We start from the raw sequence: 10,853 nt of genomic DNA, 5'->3' as shown, positions 1-10,853 counted from the left end.
GAGGAACAGGGGGGATCCTCCATGCTGAACCTGGCTACTTGAGAAGAAGGAGCAGCATGGAGGTGGCTTTGGTCATGTGGAACCTTCCAGCAAAAAGAAGGGAAAATGTGTGGAGAGGAGGAGAGGAGAGGAGAGATAGATGGGAGGAAGGAGGGGTGGACTGCGCTACCAGGGTTAACATCCATCTGTTTCAAGCCTCCAGTCTCCTCTCCAGAGAGAGGAAAGACAGGAGTGGAGGAGGGTATGGGAGTCTATGTGGAGCCACAGAGGGAGCAGGAGACATGGGATGGGAGTCATAGGCTGGGGGTGGGGGGTGGTGCGTCCATGGGGCGGAGTCATAGGCTGGGGGTGGGGGGTGGTGCGTCCATGGGGCGGAGTCACAGGCTGGGGGTAGGGGGTGGTGCGTCCATGGGGCGGAGTCACAGGCTGGGGAGGCCAAACGTCCGGCGGCACTCCATCACCCCTGCGCTGGGCGGACGGTCACAGTTATGCGTCAGCTTCACCTGACCTGGGGTCAGGCGGTCGTACGCCATCTTATACTCACGGTCAAAGGCATCTGAAGGGCAGAGAAAGCAGTAAGGACACAGGTTTATATCAGCTTTACTACTCAACACCAGTCAGGTTCAGTATATAGGCCCTGTTCGAATACTCTTAAAAGTAAGATAGCCGTCTTACTACCTTGGTGTCTCGTCAAGACAGCTGTCTTGCGCGAGATATTTTTAAGGGTGAAGGTTTCTAAAAAAACATTGCTTTCGAATGTTCGAAGATAGTGTGTATGATAACATGTGACGTTGGTACGCTGAAAGAACGTAAGGCTATCTGATGTAGGCTAACGTGCTAATGTTAGAAAGTTGGCTGACTGACGCCTTAGCAAATTACATCAACCATTATTGCTGGTTACAATAACAGGTAATCGGATAGTGCAGTGTCTATTTCTCAGTAACATTTAAAAAATGTAAGCGAGAAAACGCTGAAAGATGTACATTTACATACAAAACACGACCGCCAGCGGAGTTTGGTCCGCCATCTTTGTTTACAATTTGCAGTTGCCGGAGGGACTGGGCGCACAGATTTATGGGTAATAGGCAGCACCAAGGCTACACAGATGGTACCTTGAAAAATGACCGTTGCGCGGCGAATTTAAGGTATCTTATAAACCTGGAAGAAAGAAATTAAGGGATTTCGAACAGTCCTTCCTTATTATTTTAAGAGTATTCGAACAGGGCCATAGACCCAGCCAGACAGTCAGACTCTGAGGTCTCCCACAGCTAAAGGAAGTAATCAACTCACCGTTGTTCACACAGACACACACACACACACACACACACACACACACACACACACACACACACACACACACAGACAAACACACACACACACAGACTCTGAGGTCTCCCACAGCTAAAGGAAGTAATCAACTCATCCAATGTTCACACAGACACACTCACACACACTCACACAGACAAACACACACACACACACACACACACACACACACACACACACACACATTCATCAACTCACCAATGTTCACACTGTTCTTGCCCAAGGACACCAGGGACAGGAAGAGAAGGTCTCTGTACAGACTCCTGAAAGAGAGGAGAGGAGAGGAGATTAGATCACAGACTCATGAAAGAGAGAGGAGGAGAGGAGGAGGAGAGTTTAGATCATCAGCCCTTTCAGGAGAGAGCAGAAGGAGAGAGTTAGATCACATTCTTCCTCTCACAGGTGGAGATGAGAGGAGTTTAGATCATCATCAGCCCCTTCAGGAGAGGCCAGCAGGGAGAAGGAAGGCAGGAAGTGACCTCGCCTGTGCATCAGCACAGGAAATGACCTCGCTGGTGCATCAGCACAGGGCTAACATGCATGCATGCACTTACTGCAGCGTTTGAAAACTTTCCTTTAACATCATCGCACACAGTGGCGCATTTTGTGACGCAATCCTTTTAACCATTGGCATCTTTCTCAGTGTCCATGCCCACTAAAATGGCATCTCTCTCTCTCTCCATACCCACTCTAATGGCATCTCTCTCTCTCTCCATGCCCACTCATCTCTCTCAGTGCCCATACCCACTCTAATGGCATCTCTCTCTCTCTCCATACCCACTAAAATGGCATCTCTCTCAGTGCCCATACCCACTCTAATGGCATCTCTCTCAGTGCTCATACCCACTCTAATGGCATCTCTCTCTCTCTCCATACCCACTAAAATGGCATCTCTCTCAGTGCCCATACCCACTCTAATGGCATCTCTCTCAGTGCTCATACCCACTCTAATGGCATCTCTCTCTCTCTCCATACCCACTCTAATGGCATCTCTCTCAGTGCTCATACCCACTCTAATGGCATCTCTCTCAGTGCTCATACCCACTCTAATGGCATCTCTCTCTCTCTCCATACCCACTAAAATGGCATCTCTCTCAGTGCTCATACCCACTCTAATGGCATCTCTCTCAGTGCTCATACCCACTCTAATGGCATCTCTCTCAGTGCCCATACCCACTCTAATGGCATCTCTCTCAGTGCCCATACCCACTCTAATGGCATCTCTCTCAGTGTCCATACCCACTCTAATGGCATCTCTCTCAGTGCCCATACCCACTCTAATGGCATCTCTCTCAGTGCCCATACCCACTCTAATGGCATCTTTCTCAGTGCTCATACCCACTCTAATGGCATCTCTCTCAGTGCCCATACCCACTCTAATGGCATCTCTCTCAGTGCCCATACCCACTCTAATGGCATCTCTCTCAGTGTCCATACCCACTCTAATGGCATCTCTCTCAGTGCCCATACCCACTCTAATGGCATCTCTCTCAGTGCCCATACCCACTCTAATGGCATCTTTCTCAGTGCTCATACCCACTCTAATGGCATCTCTCTCAGTGCCCATACCCACTCTAATGGCATCTCTCTCAGTGCCCATACCCACTCTAATGGCATCTCTCTCAGTGCCCATACCCACTCTAATGGCATCTCTCTCAGTGCCCATACCCACTCTAATGGCATCTCTCTCAGTGCCCATACCCACTCTAATGGCATCTCTCTCAGTGCCCATACCCACTCTAATGGCATCTCTCTCAGTGCCCATACCCACTCTAATGGCATCTCTCTCAGTGTCCTTACCCACTCTAATGGCATCTCTCTCTCAGTGTCCTTACCCACTCTAATGGTATCTCTCTCAGTGCTCATACCCACTCTAATGGCATCTCTCTCAGTGCCCATACCCACTCTAATGGCATCTCTCTCAGTGCCCATACCCACTCTAATGGCATCTCTCTCAGTGCCCATACCCACTCTAATGGCATCTCTCTCAGTGTCCTTACCCACTCTAATGGCATCTCTCTCTCAGTGTCCTTACCCACTCTAATGGTATCTCTCTCAGTGCTCATACCCACTCTAATGGCATCTCTCTCAGTGCCCATACCCACTCTAATGGCATCTCTCTCAGTGTCCTTACCCACTCTAATGGCATCTCTCTCTCAGTGTCCTTACCCACTCTAATGGTATCTCTCTCAGTGCTCATACCCACTCTAATGGTATCTCTCTCTCAGTGTCCTTACCCACTCTAATGGTATCTTTCTCAGTGTCCATACCCACTCTACTGGCATATCTGGGTGCCTCCTCTGTTTGGCCATGCCCACTCTATTGGCATCTATCTGTGTGGCCATGCCCACTCTCCTGCCATCTCTCGGTGCCTACTCTGTGTAACCATGCCCACTCTCCTGCCATCTCTGGGTGCCTCCTCTGTGTGGCCGTGCCCTGCGGTGCCCATCTCTCTGTGTGGTGGTGCCCTGCGGTGCCCACCTCTGTCTGGTGAAGCCCAGGCGATCTCCCAGCAGCGTGAGGACCTGGCTCATGGGCTGGTAGACGTCGTTCCTCTTGATGCTCTTGACCACGCTCTGCAGCACCTCCAGACTCACCGTCTGCTCCGCGCTCTCCTCCTCCCACAGCGGACACGCACCACACACACTCACACTCGCACCTGCAGCACCGAGAGAGACGGGATGGGATGGGGAGAGGAGAGAGCGAGGGGGAGGAGAGGAGAGGAGAGGAGAGAGGAGAGGAGAGAGGAGAGGAGAGAGGGAGGCAGAGGGAGGGAGAGAGGGAGAGGAGAGGAGAGAGGAGAGGAGAGAGGGAGGCAGAGGGAGGGAGAGAGGGAGAGGAGAGGAGAGGGGAGAGAGAGGGGGAGGGGGGGGGGGGTGAGGGAGGCAGAGGGAGGGAGAGAGAGAGAGGAGAGGAGAGGGGAGAGTAAGGGGGAGGAGAGGAGAGGGGAGAGAGAGGGGGAGGGGGGAGGGGGAGGCAGAGGGAGGGAGAGGAGAGGAGAGGGAGGATGGGGAGAGGAGAGGAGAGGAGAGGGGAGAGAGAGGGAGAGAGGGGAGAGTGAGGGGGTGGCAGAGAGGGAGGGAGAGAGAGAGAGAAAGAGAGAAAAACAGAGGACAAATTAGAGGGAGTACAAATATAGCATTCTCATATCAACATTGTAGCAATAACACACTCACACACCTTTATGCACACACACTCACACTCACACACACACACACACACACACACACACACACACACACACACACACACACACACACACACACACACACACACACACAGCAGTCTTACAGTGTTTGCTCCAGAGCCTGTAGCAGGGCTGGATGGGGTCCTGGTGCAGTCTGGGATTGTCCCACAGAATCTGGACCAGAACGCTCTTGCTGTCCTCGGAAGAACCACTCTGAGAGTCCTGCAGACAAGTAACCATGAGAGAACCATGAGACCAAAAAGGACAAGGAACCATGAGAACCATGAGCCCAAACAGGACAAGGAACCAGAGTACCAAGAGACCTTGGACAAAACAACACTTCCACCGAGCTTCCCACCAACTAGTCGCCCCAGCATGAAGAAGAGAACGTTTTCACCCCAGTATTTGTTTTCACCCCAGTAGATTCTACACACAGGAGCATAAATCGGCGAGTGGCACGCCCACCCTGCCCGCCTGCTCACCTGGTCGTCATGGCGACAGTGCTGCGAGCTGAGGATGAGCGGGGGCAGGCAGCTGGGCAGGTCCAGGCGGCGGAAGAACCAGACCAGGTTCCAGAAGACGATGGGGTGGTGGTCGACCACGGCGGCGGAGCCCAGCGCCTCGTCGCCCTCGTTCTCCAGCAGCGACTCCAGCTCCTTCCACAGCACCAGGGGGCTCAGGTAGGGCACCCTCACCGGCTCCTGGGGGACAGAGACACACCGTGACATTAGCTATTAGCTACCGCGCACAGTGACATTAGCTATTAGCTACAGCACACAGTGACATTAGCTATTAGCTACAGCACACAGTGACACTAGCTATTAGCTACAGCACACATTAGCTACAGCACACAGTGACATTAGCTATTAGCTACAGCACACCGTGACGTTAGCTACATTAGCTACAGCACACAGTGACATTAGCTACCGCACACAGTGACTGTATGCTGTAAATTAGACTGGCCACAGCTGTTTAAGGTGAGATGACCAAAAAGATCACGCTATGATGTATGATGTCTTTAACAAGGCCAGTGTGCTGTGAATTAGACTGGCCACAGCTGTTCTAGCCGAGCTTCCTGGTCTACAGAGGTCACTAGCAGGGGCGGAGTGGCCATCGGGAGCACCGGGATTTTTCCCGGTGGGCCTGTCGGCCAATTATCTCTCGAGAACCAGCCTGCAGGCCGGCCTTCGCAGCCGTTGAGTCAAAGCCATGAGTGGCCCATCGAATATACATGTACGTCAAATCATGGTCCCTTGAAAATCTCTAAATTCTCCGAAAGTTACAGGATTGGGCCGTCCAACCATTATTTATAGCACTATTTGTCTCTGTACATCACACCTATGGTGGTGTCTGTCAAACTCACTCCCATTAATCCAACCTTCTGATTTTTGTTTAGCCTCCTATATTGATGTAATTCTTTTTATTCAGACGCTCCATTACTTTCATGACCACAAATATAAATTGCCCAGCGATTTAATTCGTTTTTTTGTTGAATGTAGAATGGTCGAGCAAAGCATCATGGGAAATGTGTATCGTTCTGCCTTTATCAAGTGAACCTAGGGAGATAAATTAGCGGCTATCAGGGAGAGATAGCAGGTGAAGCGGGCCTGATGGAGGGACATAAGAGAAAGGAGAAAGGAGGGGGCAAAAAGGCCAGACTGAAAAAGAGGCGGATGCTGGAGGAAAGTGCATCAAAATGTACAAGAATTACGGATTTATTCAACCAGCCGTCAACTAGATGCGAGTGAGTTGACAGGACACATTGTTGCGAATTAGCATAACATTTGAGCCAATACGGAAGTCGATTTGTTCCGTATTTCCATAAATGTACATATACAAATACACTGTCACTGTCACTGTCATGTCTGTCACCCACACATCAACTCTAAATCTAACAATAATGATCAAAAGCCGCCCGTTTGTTTCTGTAGTTGATATATGGGAGGTGGAGGGGATGCGGGTTGGCCACGTTGTGCGTTGTGGGCACGTTGTGGGCCGGTGGTGGGCCGGTGCAGTTAGAATTGTCCCGGTGGATTTTTGTGTCCCACTCCGCCCCTGGTCACTAGCCTATGTTGCAGATCAAGGAGAAGATGCTATGATGTATGATGCCTTTAGCAGAGGCTAGGACGTGCTGCAGATCAATACAATCCAACTCAATTTCATTTATTTACAAGGCACCATTAATAACTGATATTGCTTCAAGGTGTTTGATAGAGCCTTCCAGAGAGAGATCATCTACTCAGGTCACATCTCTATGCCTCCTGAGCGATGAGAACATCTGATGATGTATTATGACTTTAACGGAGGCCAGTAAGCTACAGGTCAGTCTGACTGCAGCTGTTTTAGGTGAGCTGACCAATAAGATATTATGTCTTTAACGGAGGCCAGTAAGCTGTAGGTCAGTCTGACTGCCGCTGTTTTAGATGTATAATGTCTTTAACGGAGGCCAGTAAGCTGCAGGTCAGTCTGATTGCAGCTGTTTTAGGGGAGCTGACCGATGAGAGAACGCCATGATGTATTATCTGTCAACACTGACTGATGAGAATACGCCATGATGTATAATCTCTAAACACTGAGGCGGTGACCTGTGGATAACACTGACCGTTTTGGCTGAGACGGCCGGCTGGTCCTCTGGTGTGTCGGCCGATGCGTCGGATGGTGCGCTGGCTGGTGTGTCAGCTTGTGCATCGGTTGGTGCTTCGGCTGAGGCCTGTTCTCCGGGCGTGGCTGGCGGGTCCTTGGGTGGATCCTCTTCTGCGGGGCTGCGGGCGCTGGCAGGGGCGCGGTCTGGGGCACTGTCTGGGCTCTCAGTCTGACCCTCGCTGGCAGGGGTCTGGTTACTGCAGGATGACACCACCTCTTGAGGGGGGGGCCTGGTAATGCAAACCCAAGATCAATGATGGAGAAATGAACAGTGTGTGTGTGTGAGTGTGTGAGTGTGTCAGACCGTCTGTCTGATATCTGATAGGGGTAACATGTGCACAGACATTTAGAGGATTCAATACCCTAGATGTGACATTTAATATGCATTTGCATGTGTGTGTGTGTGTGTGAGTGCTTGTGTGTGTGTGTGTGTGCTTGTGTGTGTGTTTGCGTGTCTGCTTGTGTGTGTGTGTGTGTGTGTGTGTGTGTATGTTTGTGACTGTGTGTGTTTGTGTGTGTGTGTATGTGAATGATGTGTGTGTGTGTGTGTGCGCGTGTGTGTCGGTGTGCATGTGTGTGTGTGTACCTCTTCTGGCTACGCAGGTCCCTGATCTCCACGTCTAGGAGCGGCAGGAAGGGCGACCCACAGAAGGGGCAGGTGCTGTTGAGGTTGGAGTCGTCCGCCGTCCAGCCCGCCATGATCTCCTCGTCGTACACCAGACACTCACAGGTGTTACAGCGCGAGCAGCTGGACATCAGGACCTGACACACACACACACACGCACACGTTTACCCACACGTACGGTAACTACATTCTAGAACCTTCCTCTCCAACAGAAATGGGATGGGTTGTAGATAAAGTGACACTGAAAGCAGAATAGCCTGAACTGTCCCCCCTTAATAGGTTACACCATGGGGCATCGAGGGTCAACCCTAACCCTTAATAGGTTACACCTTAGGAGATCTAGGGTTAACCCTTAATAGATTACACCACTGCACATCTAGGGTTAACCCTTAATAGGTTACACCACTGAACATCTAGGGTCAACCCTAACCCTTAATAGGTTACACCTTAGGAGATCTAGGGTTGACCCTTAATAGATTACACCACTGCACATCTGCAATGCCACGGTTCAATGTCTTCCCATTCCCAATATTAAACCTGTGGCATGAATATCGCCACGTCTCTGAACCCTAACCCTAATATTGTTTTGCACTATCCACACCAGCAGCACAAGAACACTTTCCTCCTGGACATCGACACTGTCACAATGACACATACAGCATTCTGTACCCATTCCTGTACCTGTAAACTCTGTGTGACCATGTTCTCCCTATTTATATGTGATTTAAGTATGTACTGTATGTCGGTGAGGTGTAGAAGTGTATGTACACTACTACTTAACTATGACCTAAATTTCCCTCGGGATTAATAAAGTATCCATCTATCTATCTATCTATTCTTTAATGAATATCAACACGTCTCTGAAGCTCAAAGTGCTTCACTGTTGGCACGGAATGTTAGAATTGTACAAGTTTGATAGAGTAGTCCAACAGGCTTTTGGAGCCTTTCACTGAAGCACAGTGATCCTGGCAGGAGACTAGGCAGGTCTGTCTTGGCACCGCAGCGTGGGAGGCTTCAGACAGTAGGCACACTCTCCCTTGGCACAGCGGCGCGGAGGGAAGTGAGACTGGCACAGTAGGCTTGCACACACACACACACACACACACACACACACACACACACACACACACACACACACACACTCACCTCGATGGCGTAACCCTGGTGGGCAGCGGAGCGGCCGTTGTCAGGAGACGAGTCTGGAGTGTGGGGGGGTCTGGAGAGGGCGGCTGAAGAGCCTGGCAGCGGAGGAGAAGCAAACACAGCACTTAGAGGGGGAAACATGGCACACACACACACACACACACACACACACACACACACACACACACACACACACACACACACACACACACACACACACACACACACATCAAGAGGGGGAAACATGGCGCACACACACAGACAGACAGACAGCCAGACAGACAGACAGACAGATAGCCAGCCAGACGGACACACACACACACACACACACACACACACACACACACACACGCAGACACACACGCTCACTCACTTACACACACACACACACTCTCACACACACACACACACTCTCACACACACACAGAAACACACACAGACACATGCGCACACACACCCACACACACACACAGTGTGTGAGGGCCCTGCGAGTGTGTGAGGGCCGAGGTTCATTAAAAATGTAAATTACTTTGACCGACATGCAGGATCTGTTGCTGTTGTTGCATCTCATTTGCCCCTAATGAAGGAAGTGGGCCTGATGTCTGGGTTAGAGGGGTGAAGGGATGTGTGTGTGTGTGTGTGTGTGTGTGTGTGTGTGTGTGTGTGTGTGTGTGTGTGTGTGTGTGTGTGTGTGTGTGTGTGTGTGTGTGTCTGAGTATGTGTGTGTGTCTGAGTCTGTGTTTGTGTGTGTGATTGCGGGGGCACTTCTGCTGGGAAGCAGCTTGGCTGATTGAAGGGGATGCAATCAGAGGTGCTCTTCAGACCCAGACACACAACACACACACACACACACACACACACACACACACACACACACACACACACACACACACACACACACACACAGACTCAGACATAGTAACAAACACAGACAGACACAGAGACACACAAGCACTTTAGAGGACAGCGGGCTGGCCTAGTTGAAAGAACTGCAGCAAAGTGAGAGGGATTGGAATACCCCCCCCCCCCCCCCCCCCATCTCCTCACCGACAGACATGAAAGGCTCACACACACACACACACACACACACACACACACACACACACAGACACACACACTCACACACACACTCACACACACACACAGCAGGCTGGAATGGAGCGTCTGGACAGACTCACTAATGGCTTTACACACACAACACAAAACAAAACAACACAACACAACACAACACAGCAGATCAAGAGCGCTCGTCTGAGATCCAACACTCTCCCTCAGCAGCAATCTCAAAGTTTACGTCTGATGTCTGTTTGTCTTTCTTCCTTTCAAGTGGATTGAGCTCCATTCAATTTCATTTCATTATGGTTGTATAACAGCTCCCAAGAGTGGGTACAAAGTATTCAATAAGTCTGTCCCCTTAATCCACCAGGAGAAGCTTTACTAGGGGAATATACTCTGCTTAGCTCACCCAGGGTCTGTGGAAGTGTATGTGTGTATGGCTTCAGGGTTGATTCTACTGAGAGTGATTCTACTCAGAGTGATTTTACTGAGACTGACTAGTGAGAGTGATTCCACTGAGAGTGATTCTACTGCGAGTGATTCTAAAGTGATTTTACTCAGAGTGATTCTAAAGTGATTTTACTCAGAGTGATTCTAAAGTGATTTTACTGAGAGTGATTCTAAAGTGATTTTACTGAGAGTGATTCTGAAGTGATTTTACTGAGAGTGATTCTAAAGTGATTTTACTGAGAGTGATTCTAAAGTGATTTTACTGAGAGTGATTCTGAAATGATTTTACTGAGAGTGATTCTAAAGTGATTTTACTGAGAGTGATTCTAAAGTGATTTTACTGAGAGTGATTTAACTTAAAGTGATTCTATTGTGAGTGAGAGTGATTCTACTGAGAGTGATTCTATTGTGAGTGAGAGTGAT

At 49.9% G+C, this 10,853-nt stretch overlaps 1 protein-coding gene across 1 annotated transcript in view; it reads right to left on the bottom strand.

Moving 5' to 3' along the window:
• Positions 1–419: 419 nt before the first annotated feature.
• The window catches only part of dennd4a (DENN/MADD domain containing 4A), a gene marked incomplete at its 3' end in the record, with an annotated part of 66,334 nt that continues 55,900 nt past the window's right edge, over positions 420–10,853 (bottom strand). The window contains 8 exon segments of the mRNA XM_080847589.1: positions 420–556; positions 1,525–1,589; positions 3,808–3,985; positions 4,618–4,735; positions 4,996–5,214; positions 7,110–7,386; positions 7,743–7,918; positions 8,928–9,019. Coding sequence (XP_080703715.1) covers positions 420–556; positions 1,525–1,589; positions 3,808–3,985; positions 4,618–4,735; positions 4,996–5,214; positions 7,110–7,386; positions 7,743–7,918; positions 8,928–9,019 — 1,262 coding nt within the window.

The sequence above is a fragment of the Sprattus sprattus genome (assembly GCF_963457725.1).
Source record: "Sprattus sprattus genome assembly, chromosome: 11".
In the NCBI taxonomy this organism is placed as follows: Eukaryota; Metazoa; Chordata; class Actinopteri; order Clupeiformes; family Clupeidae; genus Sprattus; species Sprattus sprattus.
The sequence above is the reverse complement of the archived record's forward strand: the minus strand, read 5'-3'. Positions and strand labels throughout refer to the sequence as shown.